Source organism: Carassius carassius, chromosome 5 (genome assembly GCF_963082965.1).
Source record: "Carassius carassius chromosome 5, fCarCar2.1, whole genome shotgun sequence".
NCBI classification, from domain to species: domain Eukaryota; kingdom Metazoa; phylum Chordata; class Actinopteri; order Cypriniformes; family Cyprinidae; genus Carassius; species Carassius carassius.
This window is the reverse complement of record NC_081759.1, coordinates 36,607,668-36,631,695: the sequence shown is the minus strand read 5'-3', so window position 1 is coordinate 36,631,695 and position 24,028 is coordinate 36,607,668. Positions and strand designations below refer to the sequence as shown.

Genomic DNA, 24,028 nt, shown 5'->3' with positions numbered 1-24,028 from the left:
CTAATGATAAGCCTTTAGAGGAATCAAGCAGCACTACAATGGTTATGAAGCTCTAAAAACAGTAGCAGTGAAGCACTTTACAATTAATCTCCTTATACGCAAACCTGTTTAACTGTCAGCTGCTGCTGTGCTGCATGTACTACACTTACATGCACAGCAGGCGCTTATTTGCTCAGCAGGTGGCTTATATAGCATTTGTGATGAGGATTATTTGTAAGTGAGTTATTATCAATATGATCATATCTTCATTCAGAGCTTTTGACTTGATCTCATTGTATTTTAGTAGTTTAGTGGAACATGTCAGTCAGCTGTGCTGAGCTCCAGCTGTGTTGCCGTCAGATGTGATAAAAGATGACAAAATTAAGATGACTTAAGGTGTTTTTTTGACGTTACAATACCTTCTACCAACCTAATCTGTACAGACAACTATAAGTAATCCAATCCCACACGGAAATTCCCTGAAAAATGTTAAGTGTCAATGACAAACGAGAATGTTTGAGATGAAAACACTTACTTCACAGCTGAAATGACACATTAGTCAGTAAAAATTTGTCTTAAATCTGTCTTTATTTACAAAATATACTTAAATGTTTAAGAGTTGGATGCAGTCATGCAAAGGGACAGATTACTGTTTTCCTCAGGATCTATCTTGACCATTTCATAATTTTCTATTCTGTTTTTTTATTATTTATTAACAGGGGATGGAGGAGGAGGAGGAGAGGGGGATCAGAAGCTGGGGCATAAGAAGAAGAGGATGCTTTATTGAGGGAAAGGCTGTTTTCATCCTTATTGTACATGCAAGTTCACTTAGAAATCAAACTGAAGTCAGTTTTAAAATAATCTTCAAAATAAATACGCATTTTACCATCTAAACAAATGTTAAGAATTTAAACACACTTCATCAGCATTTAGAAAATCAAAGATCTGTTTTCTCTTTTCTTTTTACATCAGTTTAACAGTTCATATTTTATCTCAGTGACAATCGCAGTTTATTAAAGTATTTTAAAACAAAAACGTAATTACAAACTATTAAACATTTTGTTGTTTCCTAAGCCTGACCTTAAAAAGAACTGATCTAAACAAAATGGATTATGATTTTTTGTTGCTGTTGTTGTTGTTGTTGCTGCTGATCTTATATGAATGAATGTGCTGTCACTATTTATTTCCAATGTTTCATAATAAAGTATTCTGGCAAATAAATTCAGAATCTTAAACTCTTGTTGGGTTTTATAGTACACAACAGAGAGAAATATTCTCTCTCTCTCTCTCACACACACACACACACACACACACTCACTCACTCACACTACAGTAAATACGCTATGATTAGAACTCTAATAAAATGCAAATTGTGAAAGGGAAACAATATTGACATTATTTCTCTGATGCCATAATTTATCTGAAATTATTATTTACATTATTCATAACAATTGTTGATGAGGACACAGAATCATAGCACAAACTTTAAATGAATAAGCGGAATCCTTCAAAAATATGTCATACAATTTGCATAAAATGTTTGTCTGCAGACACTCCTTCTAGAGAGAGTTGTCATGGAGACAAGCTGACTGTCACTCATTACTGTGACACTGTGAACACTGATCTTGATATCAACCAAATCATAACTCTCATCACTGTGTGTCTATCTCTCTCTCCCTCCTTTTCCATCTTTCCCTCTCAAAATAAAAATACATTGAAATATGGTTTTATACCCAGCACCCAGCAGAACATCTCCAGGACTTTGGTGAGATGGTCTGCATGATCTGATGTTTTGCCACTGGTTCAGTAAGGCACTGAGAGAGGGCGGTCGGTTGGCTGGCTGGCTGTTTGGTCCATCCGATAGTCTGTCGCGTGATTATTGGTTCAGGTTGTGGTCAGATCCGAAAAGACAAGTGTTCTGATGAGATGAGTTTTGGTTGGGTGCTTGTCCACTTTCTAAAGGGAATCGCAGTCGACTCAAAGAGAAGAAGGGTCTATCCACATACCACATGATCAGCAAGGGACAGGCTTCCAATCTGAGCAAAAGAAAAAAGAGCAGCCGACCCATTTGAGACTTGCAGACACATATGCTCTTTTGATAATAACAGAACAATTCACTCAGACAAAATGCAAATCAACAAAGCGCTGCTCAAAATGCAGAATGTTCGAAGAGACGGCGTCCCTGATTCATGGTAAAGAAATTAAAGCCGCTGTAAATCCCAACAGTAAATTACATGTTAAAAAATGTTAAAAATCTTAAATTTATTTCTTAATATATCACAGTTTTGATTATTTAGGATCAAATAAAAGTAGCCATGGTGAGTATAAGAGACTTCTTTTTTAAAAAAAATTATTACCAAGCTCAACCCTAGGAGCGGTAATGTATTTTGTCATTTCAAAAAGCAATACTTCCCAAATCTGCTGTCTGGCTAACATGATTGGGCCACACTCAGATTATTGTTTCTTTTACGTTTACAAAGCCTAGGGCAGGTACAGAGCCCAGTGTAGTTTCTCAGGACAACTCTTTTAGTGATATCTGTCAAATATCAGGGACAGTTCATAAGTGTTATTCTAAAAAAACAGCAGCTTTAACACAGTGAGAAACTTACTACTTACCTCAGAACTGAACACCAAATCTGATCTCATTAGAAGTAGACCTCCCATCATTAATACCTTTTTCTTTAGAAATGGTATTACTAACAAACATTCAAAACACACAGAAAACGAACCATTATATTTTGACGCTCTCCGTCCCGTATACGTTATAGCCCTCTCTGTATGTGGTGAAACTCTGTGCGGTGGATGGAGGAGCTGGTTTGAAGTTCTGGGCATTTTTGGCAAGTTTGAGGCGTTTGGTCTCATGGTGTGACTTATAGCAGAACTCCACCAGAGCCACAGTCATGGCCAGACCCAGACCCCCCACCAGGATATAAAACACGCCAGCCACGTTACTGAGACTCAGCGCGCTGGTCTTATCCTGCAGGGGGGAGACACAGTTAGTACAGAAGTAGTGTACTTGGATGCAAACCAAACTATGGTATAATAATTAACAAAATAAAACATGCATTACCAGCATGCACTCATTCACACTCACACACACAGCAGCGTATCGTCACTTTCGCTCTTTGCGCACCAGGGGTTGCACGACAAGTCAACTCACTGGGTTTGTGTCGACTAGTCATGGGTCAAATGGCTTTGGTTGTGCTAGTTCTACATGCTTCTGACAGCAGGAGGATAATTATTTTGTCGATAAACTGCATTTCTGTGTAGGTGCATGCTGTTAGCTTTGTATAGTAAGCTACAATGGCAAAAAATGCTCAAAATAATTAGCTTTCTCGTTAGTCTAAAATAAGCTTATATTATAGCCAGTGTTCCAAAATGATAGCTTGTGGAATATGACACTTTATGACAAAAGAATGGCTAAATATCACCTCAGCTGAAGATGATCAACGCCTGTTTCTACATCACTGCCTGTTTAGCCCCGCCCACCAATTGGCGCATGCAGTATAAATAATGAGAATGGCAAATGCAGGTTTATGTCAGTAAGAATTTGGTCCTTTGTTCACTTCATTTTACGTTTAGAGACAAAGCACAGTCTGATGAAGGATTTTCAGAAAGATTGAAAATAAAAGATGATGCTGTGATGGCTTGTTGTGAAATCCCCCTTTTGGCCTTTTGTTTTTAAGCGTACGCTCAAATATACTGGAAATTATTCAAATCAACACAGTAGTTTACTTTCAAAAAGCATGTTATAAGCGCTGCAGAATTCTGAAATTAATTTAATTTCAAGCCAAATTGATCTAAAGTTATTCCAAACTGCTTTGAAACTAAGTGAACTTAAATTAAGTGGAGCTCAAAGGCTGACAGAAACCATAAGCGACTGAGACATGACTGCTTTTTTGTAGAATGAATCCGGAAATGGCAATTTCTCACCTATTTCAGCCGAGTGGACTTTCTGTGCACTTTGAAACTCTCCATTAATGCAGAATTAGACTAGCCAGAGACAGCAAAGGCTGCTGTTGTTGAATCATATGAATACGGTAAACAGTGATCCACTGACTAGTCGACCACTTTCCACCGAGTCAAAATGAGAAGCCGTGCAAGCCCTATTACACACATACTGCACGCAATTGCTTGAAGGGAAAGAAGACGAGCTAAATAAAAAGGGGTACTTGAGGGATGTATTCAAAAGGGCATCAAATCAATATGAGATGTGCCCAGAGGTCAAAGATTAATGTATTAAAAGCTGAGGCAGCTCAAGAGAGGAAGAACTTAATCCCTCTCTCCTCTCATACCTTCTTCACACTATTGGCGAAAGAGACAGTTAAACACTGCTCTCACATAGAACACACAAACACACACACACACACACACACACACACACACACACACACACACACACACACACACACACACACACACACACACACACACACACACACAGAGCCAGCTCTGAGCCTCTCGCCCCCTCTAGAGGTGAAGTTGGGTCAGTACAGAAACATGACAAATAAGCTGCCATCAGAGAGCTACAGTCGGTTCCTCTGGCTTCTTCAGTCTGCCATCTTAACAGAGGAAGTGAGGAAGAGGAGAAGGAGGGGAAAGAATATTGATGTTACTATGGCAATTCCCCTCTCTGAACTACTTCTGCAAGCTTCACAGCCTTCAAAACTCATTAACAGACACCTGCATGCGACCAACGCCACACCTCAAAACACAGACAAGCCTCAACAGGACTGGGTTCTGCTGCTGTGACCACCAGCCTGACACTCTGACACACTCAAACACGGCCTGTCTTCACTAAAAGCCTGCGAAACGACAGCATAGCAACAGAGGACTGGGAGTGCAGTATTACTCTTTTGAATGCAAAGCCTGAGACCTGTTTTTGAATACAGTTACCATGGTTACAGGCTCATATAGTCAGTGCTATAGCCTCTGCTGTGCATATGCTTATGGGACATGTTTTCAGAGTTAATTAACTTTCTTATCAGACTGGATTACACAGAGAATTGTAATAAAACAATTGCATTTTATGCTCATTTACTAGTCTCCAGGCAAACACACTTTCCTGCACTTGGTCTCTATTAAACCCATGCAAATGGCTAATAAGGGAAAACAGTCCTTTAACAGGGGGCGCTGTGCAGTTTCATCAACTCTGTCAGGAATGAAACTAAAATGACCAAGGATATGTCCCAGGTGACTTCAGCAGACTTTATCCATCTTCAAATAATATAACACATTCAGACTCCTACTTACTCCCTATATAAGCATTACACAATGCGTCAATTATAAATACTTTGTAAATGACCGTGCTTCTTTTAAATTTTCATTCTGATGACTAATGTCTAATGTTGCTCAGAGACGAGTTATGCACAAATCAATACACACAACAGCAATACTGAGAACGAGGCCATGTCACAGCAGCAGAAGAGAACAAATTTAACGAAATACTTAATTGTTACCAATGCTTGCTACAAGATACTGTTATGTAACACTTAATTACTACATCATTAAAATAATGAATTATTGTGGGGTGAATAAATTCTTGTGTGTGTGTGGTGGTGGTGGGGGGGGGTGTTGTTGTGTTGCTTCATTATTGTTAAAGATTTTGATTTTGTCCTACATGATGAAAAAAAAAAATCTGCATTCAGTGTGTAAAGATGATTTCACAATGAAGTGAATCCAGCTGGAGCCAAATCCATTGGATTTACATTAAAATTGTAAGTAACGCTGGGACTCGTTACAATATTTATAGAATATGAATATGTTTGTTTGTTAGAAGTAGATGAGTGAGCAGACTAACCTTACTCCCAGAGTCTTTGGTCCCACATTCACCCTTATCGTACCACCACTTGTTTTTCAGCTTGTCTAAGATGCCTTGTTCACTGAGTTTCAACACTGCAAGGTTTACAGGAGTTCTTCACGAGGGGAAATAACATAAATAACATGGCACCGTTATGTTATTTTATGTTATTAAAACTTAAACCTACCGAATATCTGTTAACCAAAGCGATACTGTAGGACACCTGGCCTTGTGCTGTTGATATCGTAGACAGCGAGAGAATAAAAGAGAGAGATAGATGGAGAGAGAGAGAGAGAGAGGGAATGCAGGCAGTGCTAGCCTCAGTGTTACCTTCGACCTTTGACCTGGCAGTGCTACCTACTGTTATCGCTTTGAGTAATCGGCACTCACTGTTCCAACAGAGGCAGAGAGAGTAACCAACACAGAGCATAATTACAAAGAGCATTGGGCAGATGAGTTTGGTTACTGTAATTGTGGTGTGAATGCAGCTCTTCTAACCCAGTATTCAGCAAGCCGGATCCAACGGGAGAAAAAAACCCTTACTTGACTAACAGACAAACAGGACCCAGCAGTCAGAAGGGGAACCGTTCTGTGGTGGGTGAGGGCTGAAGCCAAACATCTTACAAACAAAAACGCCTAGCCCTTATGAAAGTCTGCACGTAAATAATAAACAAAATATTAATGTTAGAGGAGGATTTGTAGAAATTTGGGTAATGCACCCTTTTCAAATTTTATTTGCAACAAATCATTTGTTTCCAGGGCAGCAGACAAAATGATGGAAACCGTATCTCTCTACGATGTCACTATTCCTTCTGGGCATTTCGATTTGTAAGATGTTAGTATGTCATCAGCAGGACTGCTGGGAAACTCAGTTTATTTTCCTTCTGCTACAATGATGAGAGTCGCAATCCAGCAAAGCAAATATGCCATACTTACCACCGTAACGAAAGCCAGCTTCAGACATCGAATGGTTTAATACCTGATGAATAATACCTTGAAACAATAAGATCTGTTTATTGAGACATGGACCTATTTCTTGAGTATATTCAGCTTCTATTTATGTGTATCTATAAGTGAAAATCCACAATTTTGCTTAATTTTCAACTCCACTTTACAAATTTGGTTTATCCAATTTTCATTCAAATTTTCAATTTAAATCAAAATTAAAAATCATTACTAAATACTGCTACTACTTTAACATCTTTCAGTAATCGAATACTGTTTATGAGTGTACACACCTGTTGAATGGACTCAGAACTCAGGATTATGTCAAATCACTTCTGTCAGTAATCCATGCATAAAAAAGGCCCTGATAATGATATGTTTGCTATGTGAATCATTGAGATGTTCTGTGTATTTGTAATTTTGCTGTGAATTAATAGTATGGTATACTCGCTGGGTTTGCTGAATTACTCCATTCATGCATTTCGGATCAGGTCAATAAATGAGAAACATGCAGCTGTGATGTCATAACAGACTAGACACCCTCCACCCAGAATGCTCAACTTATCAATGCTCAGACTAGGCAGCCATTTTGGTCTCAGAGTTTAGATCTCAGGCACCACTCATGAGCAAGATCCAAATACTACTGTGAACTTGCTTTTGAAGACCAATCAGGACTGAGTGGGGCTGCCTTGCCCTCGTGATAGGCTGAACACAGGGTGATCATTCTGCAGGCACAGGGGCTAAAGAAAAGTGGCATTAATTCACTGAAAAGTGTGTGTGTGTTGTTTGTGGTCGTATATGTAGATGAATGTGGTGTGTTCCTTGAGTCTACAATACGGCACCAGATCTTTCTCCACCTTTGTTTTCTAAAAGTGTTTAATTAGAATTCTCACGTTTTCCTGTGATGTTTTGTCCCTTCAGGACTGTCTGGCCCCAGCAGGCTTGTAATTTTCTTTAATCACACCAACAAGGGAGCTACGGTCTTTTCCATGGGTTACACGCCAATTCAGGGAATAATCTGAGAAAGCTGGCGGCTCCAAAGGGATTTGCATACTTGTGGCAGGAAGTTGGCCAAAGATTTTAAAAAAAAAATCGGGCTGTTTGATTGGACAAGTGACGATACCCAAGTCCTCACACTTCTCTTTTTCCACTACCAACAATTTGTTCAATATCACAAACAAACAGTTACTCAACATGCCCTCCAAATGTTTGGCTTAGTAATTTGAACAATATCAAGATAAATCCTTGGCATTTGTGAAGAATTCGCAAGGGATAACACACGTTAACTAAAAATATGATTTCAGAACAAATAAAAATAACTCTAACGCTCTAATTGGTATGTTGTGTACTAGCCTAATTGGCAATTAATCATTTATATAGGTGTGTAACCTTATTATTCTTCGAAAAAGATACCCAAATTAAATTTAATCCAGAAATTAGGCATCACAGCTGACTGTGGTGTTTGTATACTACTATTACTATGTAATCAAGAACAACTTCATTATTGCTGGTCTTCAATGATAACTGCAAGTTTCTTGAATGCATTTACACAGAATAATTATAAATATTTATGCTGATATTGCCCAAACCCCCACTTCACCTAGGGCATTTCCAAATTTATAGAGGGTATCTAAACTACAGCTACAACACTATTAAAGGAAAAGTTCACCCCAAAAATTAAAAATGATGTGTTGTTCCAAACCAGTTAAGACTTTATTTCTTCTAAAATGTTATCAAAAATAACAGTTTTAAGGCCCTATGAAATACATTTTCAAATTTAGTTTTATTTTTACCAAATTGTTTTCCATTAATTTTCTGGATTCCATTTGAATGGTTTCATTAAATTTTAAAATTCAAAAGCATCTCTGATTAATTGATTTTATTTAAAAAAAATTAACTTTTGTTGTTGTTGTTGTTTGAAACTGAATTGTATTTTAATTTTAATTGTATTTAATAAAATTGTATTAATAGTAGTATTACTATCATATATTTCATATATTTAACTTTTATTTTGACAGGATGCTGTGAATACCTTGCGATGGAAATATTTTATGTAATGGCCTCAATAGAAGTCAGAAAGAGTATGTTCAGAAAAGTGCAGACTAAGGATGCTCAGATCAAAGACCGTGTCTCTATGATTAAATAATGTATACTTACCCAAAAAGTGCTTAAAACAGTAAAACTAACAGTCACATTACAAACCATCAGTATAACCAGATACAGTCAAGAAGACTTGAGTGACATTGATTTTTACTCAACTACAAGGTATAAATGTTCATATAACATTCTGTTCATAGAGTCTCTCTTGGTTGTTGTGACCAGTGGGCTCCAGGCCGTGAATAAAACTTTCTTTCCTGCAAAAAGCTACTTGGGAGTAGTGTTTGGTATATGCAGCCGAGGAATAGAAGGACTAGATGACCACTACACCGCATCACAGTAATAATATGGCCCTACCAATGTATGGATAAAATATGTTTATGTTTGACCAAAGAATAAAAGTCACTGGTTTGGAATGAGTAAATGATGAAAGAACTTTCACTTTTGGGTGAACTATCCCTTAAACATAATAATAAACATCAAACAGGCTCAGGCAATCCTCTGTGCTTTAGAAAAGTACAGGGACCTATTTTTCAGAGCAGTTTTGTTCTTGTTAGCACTGTCTATTTTCTCTTTTTTTCTCTCTCTTGATAGCCCATTAAATCCTGGAACTCTGGTAGACACAAACAGTACTTTTTCCAATGATCTGATATTACAGATCAGAGGAGAGCCAGAGAGGGCCTAGTCTCTTCTACCTGGAACAAGCTGGATTTTTTTCATCATACAAACAAACCCACAAGGCGGCTTCGCAAAAACCTAAGCATCCTAATAAGCTGCGCTCCTGGTGACAATGACCTCGCTCCACACATACACCCACTCAAGCCTTTATTCCTCTCCTCCTCTGCTTCCTTTCCTCCATTAACCAAGTAAAGGGTCACATCTGATCACAGTTTGCCTTATTACGTTAGCAGCACTGAGAGTATCTGCGCAGTGGTGCTAATATCCTTTATCATATTCATTAGGTACAGTTTGCTCGTGTTCACCCCTGAGGGTCACGGTACTGTTGCCGGGGGTCATAGGTCACAGCCTTGCCGATTACTCGTAGCTAGGAAATAGTTGTTTGGGTGAGATTGAGGCTGACCTTCATGTCCCCTCCCCCGCTGCCGCACTCTCCCTTGTCGTACCACCATTTATTTTTCAGCTTGTCCAGCAGGCCCTGCTCATTCAGCTTTAACACCGCCAGGTTTACAGCACTTCTTCAAACGATAAACACATAGCTCGTAAGAAAAGGGACAGGTTCGTGAGAAATCTAATGAGACTGCAGCAACTGGCAGTTGCTTTTTTGTTAGGGGTCAATACAAGAGGAGAGACCGGTTAACTGGTGAAGTGGTTGGACCGCTCGATTGGTTAACTGGAGAACTGGTTGGACCGTTCGATTGGTTAATTGCGCCAGCTACTGGGTATAGACAGAAGCGTGTGTGCAAGTGAGGTGCATGTGGTGCAGAGAGAAACAGAAAGAAGTAAGAGGAAGAAAAAGAGGTTGAGTGCTGGTGAGTGATGGGAAGGCAACAGCGTATGGAATGACATGCTTGGCATCAGGCAGTACAGCACCGGTGCAGAGAGGAAAAAAAGAAAGAAAAAAAAAACAATCCAACCATACAAACATTACAGAAGTGCAAAAAAAAAAACGCACAAAGCAGAGGACAAAGAAGACAAAAGAAGAGGAAGGAGGATGACAAGAAAAAGGGGGTAGGAAATCAACAGCAACAGGCATTACACTGTAAAAATGGACTGCAAATTAAGTTAAGTGACATTTCTGTAGAGAGAAACATTACCGCAACATACATGATTAAATAAAAAGAAACTAAACACACAGACACGTTTACCTTATCATGTACCAAGAGAGAAAGAGAGAGAGACAGGCAGAGTGAAAACAAAAAAAGAGTTCAAGGAAAGAGAGAATGAGAAAAGGTAGAGGGTGAGAGAATAAGAATGAAAAACAAAAAATGAAACGAGACACAGGGAAGAGAGAGAGATGGGGGAATCAGGGTAGGTGGAATACTATAACAACAGAGTGAATTGTTATATTATTCCACCCACCTTAATGCCGACCCTTTGGGCGTGGCCACACCGTAGCCCTTGGAGTCCAGGTTCCCTCCCACCTTCATAGTGTCACACGGCTTTCTTTGCTCGATGTATTCGTTCATCGTGGACTCGAGCAGGAACGCAAACTTCCCCTTCGACTTGCGCACGCGGGCCACTCCGTCAGGGGTGGTCTTAACAAACACGGACGGCTCGGCAGACTTCATGTAAGACCACATCTTCTCATAGACAGCGATCTTTGAACGCTGAAAGAGAGAGAGGACAAAGAGGAAAAAATTTAAAGGTTAAGAGGGAGACGTGGGAATTTCGTGACCTTCAACAAATAAGGAAGTGCAGGGATGGACTGGGACTTTTGTGAACTATACAAGCCACCATGGATAATACTCCACTATATTATTAGAAAAGTAGCTACATTTGGTCACATACTGGACCACAAAACCAAGTCTTAAGTCTCAATTTTTCGAAACTGAGATTTATACATCATCTCAAAGCTGAATAAATAAGCTTTCCATCGATATGGGTAGTATGTGTAGTTTGTTAGTGTAGGACAATATTTGGCTGAGATACAAATATTTGAATGTGCAATAAATGAAAATTTTGAGAAAATCGCCTTTAAAATTATTCAAATTATGTCCTTAGCAATGCATATTACTAATCAAAAAAAGTTTTTATATATTTATGGTAGGAAATGTGCAAAATATCTTAAAGGAACATGATCTTTACTTAATGTCTTAATGATTTTTTAGCATAAAAGAAAAATCTATAATTTTGAGCATACAATGTATGTATTGCTACAAATATACCCCAGCGACTTAAGACTGGTTTTGAGATCCAGGGTCACATATATGATGGGTACCAGGAGCATTTCTAGCCTTTCATCAGCATTTAGGTATAGTGCCCCCAACAAAAATTGTCTCAATTTAAGCAGTTTCCTCAATGGTGATAGAGAAGTGGTTTCATATAATAGAATGTGGGTAAATATCATCTCACCCAGGGAGATTTTTGTTTTCTGTCTCATATATAAAATATCTCATATCTTTCTAAAATATCTCATCATGATGTGAGAAACTGCTGCAGGCAATGCATGATCTGAGTGAATCGAACTGAAGATTTCTACATCTTATTAGATCAATAGTGATTCACTGGCATCTCTAGATCTGATTTTTAAACAGATGACTGAAAACATTCAGAAATATTATCAGAGAAAATGATCCTCAGGACAGTATATGGAAATCTCAAGTGTCAGGCAAAGATTTATCAGAAATATTTTACTGGGGCAGAGCAGTAAAAAATGGTCCATCTAGGATATTCCATTTAAATGTGCATTAAATTCAAAACCTGAAAAACCTCCCCAGACACGTTATCAAATAAAGATCTCAAACTTTTCTCTCAATTAGTATTTTGTACAAGATTCTTCAGGAACATCTAACCGAGGCCATTACAAACAAGCTCTGCATCAAAAATGACATGTCAACACACAGTTCTCCCACACAACAATCTCACACTCAGAATGCATGGAATGAATGAATGAAAGAACAGATAAATCATGGCTCTACATATCCTTGTAATTGTGCTGCAGTTCTGCATTTGAGGTGATTTAAAGCTTAAGTTTCATAAGCCAAAATATTCTGTGCCTCTCTCTCTCTTACGAGGGTAGCTATAAATGGCCATGTAGCGGACAGGATATCTCTGGAGAAAACACACACACACACACACACACACACACCTAAATTTATTAGGACAAACACACACACACACACTCCTTTATAGGACAGAGTTTTACACACATATCGTACATGTAAGTAGGTTAACTTGACCTCCAAACAGCTGGTGTAGGAGTGTGAATGTGTTTTTCTCAAGTTTTTTGGCACAAACTGTAGAATTCAAAGCAGGAAGTGTGTAATTTCTGTTCCACTAGCGGCACCAGATGGAAATTAAAAAATCACGACTCTTTTCAGATCTCTGACATGATAAACACATTATTCATATTAAACATATTATTAAACTACTCAGACTTATGTTTTTTTTAAACCTGTGTGCAAGTGACTTTCTCAGAATGCAAAAGGAGTCATCTTGAAAAACATTTTCACGTAAGCCTAAGATGTTGTAAAATGTGTAACAATGTCTTTTTGAGTCGATTATATTTTAAAATTTAATTTATTTCTGTAATGGCAAAGCTGCATAAGTCTTCCTTGTCACATAATCCTTGCGAAATCATTCAATCATCATCGTGTTGAAAAAAGTTGCAGTGCTTTTGCATCCTTTTTTGATGTTTGAAATGTTAGTTCTCATTTATTGTGATTTAATGTAAAAGACTACAGGCATAACAATTTCTCCATTTGTGCTCCATGGAAGAAATAAAGCCATCAAGTTTAGAATGACATGAGGGTGATTGTTTCTTTAAGCTGCTTGTTTTGTGATGATTGTTTTTCTAGCTAAAAACATAAACTCAAACCAACATTACCATCTAATCAAGGCTGAGGTACATTCACTCCTTGCTATAGTTTGCAGCAATAATACATTATGAACACAAGGTGGAGACTGTCTCCACATCAAACTCCTGTCATCTTTGCTCTGATCAAGTTTGTTTACAGATGACAACTCATGAAAGAGAGAGGAGCAAAAGGGCACCTTATTTCATGTGTTCTCCATCTCCAACCACTCGTGGATCTGTGAGGTGACAGTGACTGATCACGTGTGTGTGAATACAAATACAGGTATATCTGCTTCCATACACTCATATACACACACACACACACACACAGCAAGTAATTGTGACATTAAGGTGAAATGACAGGATGAGCTCATCAGCAGTGGTGTATCTGGGTCATTTTAAAACTGTCATGTTCCCTGTCATCTCAAAACAAACACACACACACACACACACACACACACACACACACACACACACACACACACACACACACACACACACACACACACACACACACACACACACACACACACACACACACACACACACACACACACACACACACACACACACACACACTCTGCCTCTAGCTGGCTCACATGAAAATGGTTTCTGGCTAAGATTCAGTAAAACATGTCTTTATTCAAAGATGGTTGTATGTCTGTGGTGACACGTCTTTGTCAGATTGCCAACTGACTGTCATTGCAGTTTAGTCTCAGAATTTCTTGCAAGCAAACCTTCTTGCTTACCTTTAGATTACTTAATCGTTGCGGATTTATGTTGTTTAAAGCAACAATCATTTAACATTCTCACCACATGAACATGTGAAGTAAGCCTTAAACTGTCAAAGTTTATGATATTTAAGAAAAGGATTCAAAACAACATCAGACACTCCATCAAACCCATATTTCAGTATCTCTCAATCCTGAATAAAAAAGTAAAAACCCTTCCAGTACAGCACATTTTCAATGTCTCCTGTAATTAACAAATTCAGTTCAGTTGATGAGTTGAATAATGCATTTTAGACTTTGCTCAGACAGGCAGAAAAACTTTTTTTTTTCACATTTGACTCATCCGTTCAGTGCCTAAAATACAGAAAATAAAAAAACTATCCATATGTGATTTGAAAGCCGATTAAAATCGTATTTGTTTCCTGGACATCTGAGGCTGAATGATCCAAAAAGTATTTTTGTCATACAAGACAACGCATATGTAACATTATGGATTATTGCATAAAGTGCTTTTTTTTGTTTGTTTCAGCATTGGTGTAGTTAGTGCAGACTTCTTTTAAAAACATGAAAAATCATACCGACCCCAAACTTTTGAATAGTACTGTAGATAAATAAGGGTGAGATCTAAAATATGGCTGGGGAACTCCAGTATCAGGAGTAAGAAACACTGGCACAGAATACAAGATTTATCATGATCAATAACCACACAGGCTTATGTCCTCATTTTGACTAAAAATAGCAGTATTATTGCATTTGACAGTATATTTTTATTGCTGTTTTACCCTGAAGAACTCTTTGGTGGAACCGGAGTCGAGTGTTCCGTAGGCGATCTCAGTCTGCTTGGCCAGGTCTTCTGCACTCTCTATAGGAGACACCATCCTTTCCACAGTCAGGAAAGCAGCCAGATTTGCAGTGTAGGATGAAATGATGATCAGGGTGAAGAACCACCACACACCTCCAACAATACGACCAGACAGAGACCTGAGAGAGAGAGGGAGAAAGAGAGACAATAGGAGAGCAAACAAAACTCCTGTGAAAGGTTAACAATTAGTACAGATGTATAAAAACTATTACTGCCGATAAAAGATGTAAATGTCTTCAAGAAACTATCAAAACAATCACTCAATGCACAAGTGAAGCTTCCGTTTGGACAGGTCGGTGTCAAGAGAGACAGTAGAAGGTTGAGGATGAGAAGCACAGGGTCACAAAGAGCACCTCAAGAATGAAAGACAGGAATCCAAGAAGAATTAGGTGAGTACGATGGGCAGGAAAATCAAATGAATGAATAGATGAATGATGGAATGAATGAAGAGGGCTGACACTCCTCTACTGAAATAAACACCAACTGTTTATAAACACCAACTGCTGACAGTAAAATAGAGACATGCAGCAAGAACACGGTAGCCCTCCAAGCAAGAGAAAAAGAAAGTGAAAGAGAGAAAATCTGAACATTTTACAGTCAACACACGGTGAATATAAATTATTTTAGTTGATGCCCACCCAGCATCACTTTAAGCCAGGGCTATTCAAATCTTGCCCTGGAGGGCCAATGCAGTGCAGAGTGCCTGTGATTTTCTAATGATCCCAAAAACATTGATTAGCATGCTCAGCAAACTCTGCACCGCATTGGCCCTCCAGGGCAAGATTTGAATAGCCCTGCTTTAAGCAGTGGTTCTCAAAGAGCAAAATCTAGATTTTTTTTATATGACAATAAAGTTTTTGTTATTGTTACAGTATAATTCATGTGTTTTAAATTTTTTGCATATAATAAATTTATAATCTTTTGATTTGTAATTTAAAAAAAAATATTTTTTTCCTTTAATTTAAAAAATACATTAGATTATTTTCCAAAGCACGCAGTTTTTTATTATGTTTTATGTTTAATAATTATGTTATCATTAACAGAAAAGGCCTGTTCACACCAAGGACGATTACTAGAAAGATAATGATAAACATACATTTACAAAAATAAAAAATCTCAATATTAAAGAATAGCAGAATCCACACCACAGCTATAACGATAAAGGCACAGAGAAATGATATGGTTGGAATAACTTTTAGAACAATTTTTATTTCCAGTTGACGAATGACAAAAACATTGACAGCCAATCAGAATCAATCCTGCTATAACGAGCTCAAGAATTTAAAGGGACAGACAAGCATGCACTTAAAATAAACAGACGATCAAATCACTCGCTGGTGTGGATGCTAATATCGTCATCTTTATAGTGATTGTTCTTGGTGTAAAAGGATATTAAAAGTTTTAACAAAAAAACTATAATGTGCAGTAACTGCTAAAATAATTGGTTTGTATTTCAACATTTTAAACTGATTCGTACAAAACAATCTGTTAAATGATTATATGTCATTACAAGTGCCAAATTGGCTACAAATACTGAAAGGTGATGATATTATTGATTTGAATGTAGTGCAAAAAGTTTCTTTAGCTTCAAAGGGGAGTATGACTAAAAAAAAACAAGAACCACTGATTTAAAACAAGCTGTACTTCAACAGAGAAAAAAGGAGATTAAGACAGAAACAGCTGACAATATCGTGTTTAAGTGAATGAATGAATGATGAAAGTGAAGACAATAGGTTATGGTTAGAAGATAAGCTTATTAAATATTTAACGCCCCAAGTAGAATAACATATATGCACCATGAAAGAGAAGACCATAAAATGCAAAGATGAGGGGAGAGAGAAAAATGAGGATGGAGAGACAAGGATGGGCTAAATAACACACCAACCTTGGCGAGATATCGCATCCTTGCTGCATGAAAGCTCCAAGAGAGAACCAGAGACTGTTAAAGATGCCGAAGTCGTTGGGTGGGTCGGGGGGCGTCTGCGGATCCTTCGCCTCTTCATTCTCATCCAGGTGCCATTCATATGGACTGAAACGACTCACCAGGAAGAGAACCACACTCACACCGATGTATGCAAACACAATACACATCCAGATCTCATAGGCCAGCGGATCCAGGAAAGAGAAGACTCCTGGCTTGGACTTCTGGGGTTTCTTGATCATGATGGAAATGCCCAGACTCATGAAGGGCTTGGAGAAATCTATTACCTCCTCCCGGACAAGGGTTATAGTGAGAGGAGCCACAGCTATATCGGCTCTCTAAAAACATGGAACACAGTAAATCTCAGTTCATAATACCAGGGAAAAAAATATGATCATGGCTATGTGATTTGGTGGTTTACTATTCTCAAAATGTAATGAAAATAAAAATACAGAACTTACAGTTGTTTGAATACCAACAACAAATTAAAGTTCATTCTTTACATTTATCTGTATGTTATCTGTAAGCAGCAGATGTTACTACGTATTCTGTCCCAAAATGCCTTCTTTCCTCCATCTGCTTAAGATTGGAACTCAGAACTCAATTTAAAATTCAACAAAAGATCTAAATAGAACTTCGTAATAATATTTTGTGTATGGACACACTAAGTTCTGGCCTATATGAGCCAAGAAGTAGCAAACAAATAGAGTATGATAAATTCTTGACAGGATATAAAATTATAATAAGATCTTTTTAGATATATACCTTTATATATAATCACCTGAGATGATTAATTGATATGTCTCATATATTTAGGATATGTTGAATGGCACACAAAAACAAAACAAAAGCAGAGACACACATGCACACACTTTCTAACATTCATTTACAGTGAATAAAGAATAAGTTGTTTAACTTTAATAGGAACCAAATGGATGGAGCTGGTTTTTGTTTTCCCCCCAAAAATGCATGTCGAAGGCTTTAACCCATGAAGAGAGGCACTAATTTGGAGCTTATTCTGTAAAAACAGTGACCATGACCAAAGACTTGGGTGATGTCAGCAACACCAGGACACTGGAATTATTTATTTAACTTAAAAATCACATTGCAATGTCAAAATAAATCATGTGACACAGGAAAGAATGAAGAGAGCAAGTCTGACAAGCACCAAACGTTGAAATGTTAAGAGATAGCGATTTGATTTTATGACTTTTATTTTGACAGAGTGGTCAGTGATTTTATATGAGGACTCCTAAGTGTTGCTGGTTTCACACAGCCACTATCCCACCACACACAATTTCCCATTGCAGGATAATTTTCCCAGCACTCACCCCATATACCAACTCCCCCACCATGCCGTTCCAGGTCTTGGTCTCAGGGTCGCGTGCTCCATATTTCCCATCAGCCACAATGGACAGTTTGTACTTTATGCCCACATGCTTTGCGATTTCTGATGCCAAGTCTACACAGTAGCCCTCATAGCGATCATTCCCTTCCAACTGCATATAATTCCTCTTGTACATTACATATGGAGCTTCCTGTTAACCAAATCACATTAGGTTCAGCTGGCTTTCAGACTGACAGCCCAGAACACACACATACACACACACACACATAAGATCACGGATTAGTCTGCAATCATGCTGATATGTGTCACACATACACACTTTCACACCTCTTTCACAAAAAACACATACTGAAATATACACATGCACTGTGAGTCTTGTAACAAGCAATGTGACCAACAGCCAAACAGCAGCTGTGAGGAAGGCTAGGCTAGTTCAATTAGGTTTTGGGACAGTGCTTTTTAATGGTGCTTTTTTATTTCTCTAATTGGAGAGAGAAAAAGAGCGCTGACAGAGATGTGAAGTTGCAGGCCCTCTCATTAGTAAACTGGAGTCATTTGTCAGCCTAAAGCAAGCGAGGATATGGACGTTTAGGGGACTCTGCTTAAAAATGTACACGCATGTATGTGTCCAGTGCATGCAGGACAGTTAAAGAGGACAGCAGAGGTTTTCTCACATGTGTGTGCTTTTATCTATTTTAGGCCAAATCTGATAAAACTTAAGATCAAAATTTGCTTTGATAGCATCAGATCAAACTCGAGTTTCCTTTCATCTTATTTACTGAACCCAATCATCCATATTTTCAGTCGGTCTCAAGTTATTTAAACTGGTTTTGTTACACAAGCACTTCTGTTCAGAATGAAACATTCTTTTTACAAACTCTTATTCAACTAATTATCTAATTAGCCTGCTTTCAATTTCTGTATCTACTTATGAGGTCATCATAGGCAGAGTCAGAAAGAGGTCGTCACTTTTAAATGTAGCATAAGGCGAACCTTACGGTACATTTAAATATGACTAAATAAATTTAGTGACATATGTTTATTTACGTCATTCTAACTGGTCTTACAAAGCTATCGTAATGTAACTTATCTGCATTAAAACAACTGTATTCTTTAACGATAGAGTTCGTTTCACTTTTTTCTACTAAGATTTGGTTGCTGTGACCTTCAGGTTATGTATTATTCAAAAGTTTAATTACCATATTCGTCCTTTAATTAATATTCTTTCCATTTCATCTCAGTCCTCTCCTCTATACACCCCTGCCCTCAAGTTCTCAGAGTTCTTCATTAAAGACATAATTATGGAACTCGTTTAAGCCCAGCTGTAATCACTGTACAGCCCCAACCGATTCACTTCCAGCATTTCGTTTAATTAATAGTGTTTGTTTAAACACAGCGAGTGTCCAACGTAACATCTCCAGTAGGCAAAGCATCTCCACGTTAACAAACTGGAACGCGTCCTGTCGGAAATTCTCTGGATTAAGAAGCTTTGCAATTTATTTTAAAGAAATTAAACAACAGAAATAAAATTCTAAATAAATTTAGCTATTTAAATGTGTATGCAACACAGTTCAAACCATCACTTTGGGAGTTGCAAAACAAGTGCTGCTCAGTTTCTTTTTGATCCAAATCATATTTATTTTATTTTATTCTTTTTGACAAAGAAATTTGAGCTGTAGGTCAGAGGACATATCTCAAGAATGGCTAAGCATTTTTATGCATTATTATATTGTAATATCACTGGAAGATAATATTGAATGAACAGGCCCTGAGCTAGCTCTCAATCTCGACTCCTCTTCATCTGATGCCTAAATAGTCAATAATAAATCAGAGAAATATGAAAAGCAATCTAATCAAATACTTTAATTGGATTGAATTTCTATTGAGTGGGTGCTAGCCACACTCTCTCAGATAACAACAAACCTGCTCACATTCATCATTTTGGCATGGACAACTGTGTCATTTTTAGGGAGCTAAATAAAGAACAAACTGTCTGCAGCTAATGGGCCCATCTGATCGGACAGCTGGATGATAAAAACAGGACCTCGGCCAGAAAAACACATCTGAACTCTGAGTGGATGTTAGACGAGAGACTCTTTTTCTGATGCCTACTATTTCACACCATGTGTGAGAAAACCATCAGACATGTCATGTGTGTATATTTCTTAACATTTTCTGCAATTTGCATCCAGCTTGGCATCTCAGTCGTTCTGTACTTACGTTTGGTGAGGTGAAAGAAGCAGAGAAAGAGACAGCCTAACCTATTTCTTACCAAAGCCAGTATTGTGATGTCACTGCTACAACAGGCCACCGGAATGGAACTGAAAATGCTTTGGCACTCACACGGATACAGTTGAAACACTCTTCTGTGATCGACTGTTTCAACATGTAGTGAGTGAGTGCAAAGCAAAGCGAAACAGAAAAACGTTCTGCCCCCCCAGAATGCAATGCAACTGTGACACTAAACCTGAAAGGGCAGAAGGATGATGGTTCGGTATATTTAAAAGCAGCTTTAGATAGTGTACCATAATAGTAGTGACCACAATGGTTCTGTTTTCCACAGAGGAGGACTCGTTGGTAACCTGCTGCTCCACTATATAAACAAATTTCTCATATTCATTCCAGTAGCCAATCTGCAAAGGACAGAAACAACAACAGCATAAATAGAATCAATCAATCACAGTCCACCAATAACAGAAATACAGCAATTCAGTAAGAGAATGACTCAGTAGAAACATGATCTCATGACTGACGGAGGAGCATTTAAGAGTATGTTAAAGCGGTCATATCATGACAAATATCATTTTCCTTGAGCTTTCAAGAGAAAATATTTATTATATTATTATATTATATTATATTGTAACTTAACAAATTTAGTGATGAAAGTCTAAAAAAAAAAAGGGCCGAGAAAACTAATTTGTATAATTTTAGTTTTTATTGCTATATATATGTATGTATATATATATATGTATATATATATGTATATATATATGTATATATATATATATATATATATATATATATACATACATACATACATATATATATATATATATATACACACACAGGAATCTACATATTTAGCACTCTAAAGTGATTGTGGCTTCACTGCGACAGTGATATTGAGTGAATTTATAGAAACTGCCCTCTGAGAGCCACTAACCTTTCTGGCTCCTCCCGGCTTCATTTCATAAACATCAATGGTGTAATTTAATCGCCGTCCAAACGAGTCGAACTGAATATTTCCCGTCATACCCTGAACCTGAACCTGCAGGAGGAAAGCACACAGGAACAGTAACACCCACAAAATGACAAGCAGGATAAAAAAGGAAAGCATGATACATTATTAAACAATGGAGGGATCATAAAACCATATAGACCCTATGTAGCTCCCCTGTGTTCATTCCATACTGACATTTTTTATGTTATCTGCTTCAAACATGACAATGCTCTAGACAACTGAAAACAGAAACTACCACAAAACGAAAGTAAACACAGTTCAAGAGATGGCTGTAAGCTTGTTTCTCTGGCGCATAAGGTCTACAGGTAAAAATGAACATTGGACATTCATTAAAAAAACGTGAACAGCTTTCCTATCTCTGAGGCCCTTTCTGGACCCCTCCTACCATTTTGAGAGCTCTCTCAATGTCGATTCCCTGACTCCATGGTACAGCCGGGTTGGCAAGGCAATCGCCTGCACTCCCTCGACGAGAAATATCAACACGCTGACGTCTCAAATACCGAAATGCTTCGGCTATCACCAGGATGGCATCGTGTGTCAGTGCAGAGGTGTACTAAACATGAAACAACAAACAGATAAATGTATGGACACATCAGTATAAACAGAGAACCTCACAAACATTCAAACTAAGTTATTCAACACTTAGTGAACAGTTGAAAGAGCTGCATTATGGGAGAATTTAAGCATGAAACTACTACATGACTGCTATATTAAACTCATCTAAATATGTTCTCATAAATTACACGTTAACGTATACAAACAAACTCTGCAGACATATTCACAAGTGGCACACTCATAAATAAACACATCACAAATGCACATCAAGACAAAGACCTTCAGGGGAGTGTTTCTAGACTCGGGGAACTCTCTCTCATCGAGCCGCTCCCAGCGCTGAAGGAACTGCTGCACCATCGGGCTATCAGGACTTATGATTTGGAATCCGGTGATATTTGCTCCGCCTGAAAACACCTTATCCAAACTCATGTTAGAGAATCCCTGCAGAGAGCGAGGGTCAATGGTCAAAAGTGAAAGGTCACTCACAGAAGGTTAAGAAAGAAGAGATCTGGGCATGTGTGTGTATTTTCTCACAAGATTTGCCAGGATGTAATGATATCCTCGACTGTTCTTTCCTGAGACAACAACCTGGAAATAGAATGAAAGAGTGTCAGCCAGCATCATGTGTGATTGTTTATGCAGACCATGAGATCAAAGTGAACGAGTCACAGATTAAATTGGCAAACGAAAAATTAAAAGAAAAAGCCAGAAGAACTGCTGAGGGGTGATTCTGAAACTATATGGGCACTCTGTGGTCCCAGCGGTGAAAAAAGGTGGAAAGCTTGCTTGCGTTTTTCTTTTTATTAATAGTAAATAGCTGAAAAAAACTGTTTTGGGGAAAAATAATTCTTTTTTTTTATTAATAGCATAGCTGAATACTAGAGGGAAAAAATAAAAACCATAGGCCATGAGTGACAAGGACTTTTATTGTCATTTTATGGAAAAACGCTCCTGCTGCCATGTCATGGAGTATTTAATTCAAAAGTATAAATGTAAGCCAAAAGCAAAAATACTTTTATTTAAAAAATAAAATAAAAATGCAAACATCTTTTTTTTTTTGGGGGGGGGGGTCTTAATAAAAATTATAATTATAATATATGGTTATTATAATTAACTGTTATAATTTCAAAATAAAAACTGAAAATGTATGCAACTTAAAATGAATATACAATATGTCAAAAAGTGACAAACAAAATATTACAGAAAAAAAAGTTAAATTAACTTTAAAACTGACTTATCTTAAAATATTTTTTTATATTTTTACCCATTTTAAAACATTAATAAACACTATAATACCATCCAAATTATATTAAAATAACACTGTTCAGCACTCAAACAATACTTCCCCCAAAAATGTCATTACCGCAACATTTCTAAGTTCTAACACTGGTGGTAATAAATGTCCAATGGCAGTTATAAACACCTAAAGAATACAACATTCCATCTATGGAAATGTGTTTAAACTGTTTTTTGATTAAACAAATCAGGTCAATAGTAGAGCCCATTTTTACATAATCAGAAATGAAAGAACTGTGTCAATTGTCCTGCTTGAACCTGTATGGCACAGTGGAGCTGTGACTGTGACTCACAGCACTGTGTTATTATTATTTATTGTTCTACAAAGGTGCAGCACTTGAATACATTGGTAATATTGAAAATTTTCATGCCGTGCCAGTAACGCTCTGCTGACTCTTGGGCACACCATAAAGGTACGACTGAACCACACCCACACACAAGCAGCTATTGATTTACAAATAGCAGCAGACAGCCAGTCTGCTGGAAGCGCAGTGCTCTGATTAGCTTTCTCTGAGTGCTGATTGATCTACTTGTGGATTTCATTATCTCCGTGACCTCATAGTCAAACAAACACACACATACACTCTTTCCTCTGCATGTATATGTGTGGGAAAAGCTAGGAAAGCAGAGGCAGAGGGTAAAAAACTGAAAGAGAAAGAATAAGTGAAAGAGACAAACAGAATCGGAGAATGTAACAGTACCTTTGAGAGTTGTATTTTTGGATGAGAGGAAAGGAAGTATTTTTAGTTTTCTCACTGTTCCCTTGTTACAGGACG

At 37.7% G+C, this 24,028-nt stretch overlaps 1 protein-coding gene across 5 annotated transcripts in view; it reads right to left on the bottom strand.

Annotated features, from left to right (window-relative positions):
• Nucleotides 1–548: 548 nt before the first annotated feature.
• gria3a (glutamate receptor, ionotropic, AMPA 3a) overlaps nucleotides 549–24,028 on the bottom strand; it is a 35,187-nt gene continuing 11,707 nt past the window's right edge. The window contains exons 5-16 of one of the 5 annotated variants that reach the window (XM_059551052.1): nucleotides 22,491–22,544; nucleotides 22,236–22,397; nucleotides 21,787–21,954; nucleotides 21,324–21,428; nucleotides 20,686–20,793; nucleotides 18,144–18,350; nucleotides 16,777–17,150; nucleotides 14,812–15,010; nucleotides 10,862–11,109; nucleotides 9,903–10,017; nucleotides 2,709–2,956; nucleotides 549–2,015 (exon numbers count right to left, since the gene is read on the bottom strand). In XM_059551052.1, the coding sequence (XP_059407035.1) occupies nucleotides 2,711–2,956; nucleotides 9,903–10,017; nucleotides 10,862–11,109; nucleotides 14,812–15,010; nucleotides 16,777–17,150; nucleotides 18,144–18,350; nucleotides 20,686–20,793; nucleotides 21,324–21,428; nucleotides 21,787–21,954; nucleotides 22,236–22,397; nucleotides 22,491–22,544 (1,986 nt within the window). In that variant the 3' untranslated portion in view covers nucleotides 549–2,015; nucleotides 2,709–2,710. Of the gene's footprint in view, nucleotides 2,016–2,708; nucleotides 2,957–5,779; nucleotides 5,895–9,902; nucleotides 10,018–10,040; nucleotides 10,215–10,861; nucleotides 11,110–13,920; nucleotides 14,384–14,811; nucleotides 15,011–16,776; nucleotides 17,151–18,143; nucleotides 18,351–20,685; nucleotides 20,794–21,323; nucleotides 21,429–21,786; nucleotides 21,955–22,235; nucleotides 22,398–22,490; nucleotides 22,545–24,028 lie in introns of those variants that run through there. The other 4 variants (XM_059551051.1, XM_059551053.1, XM_059551054.1 and 1 more) reach the window with 4 other exon arrangements.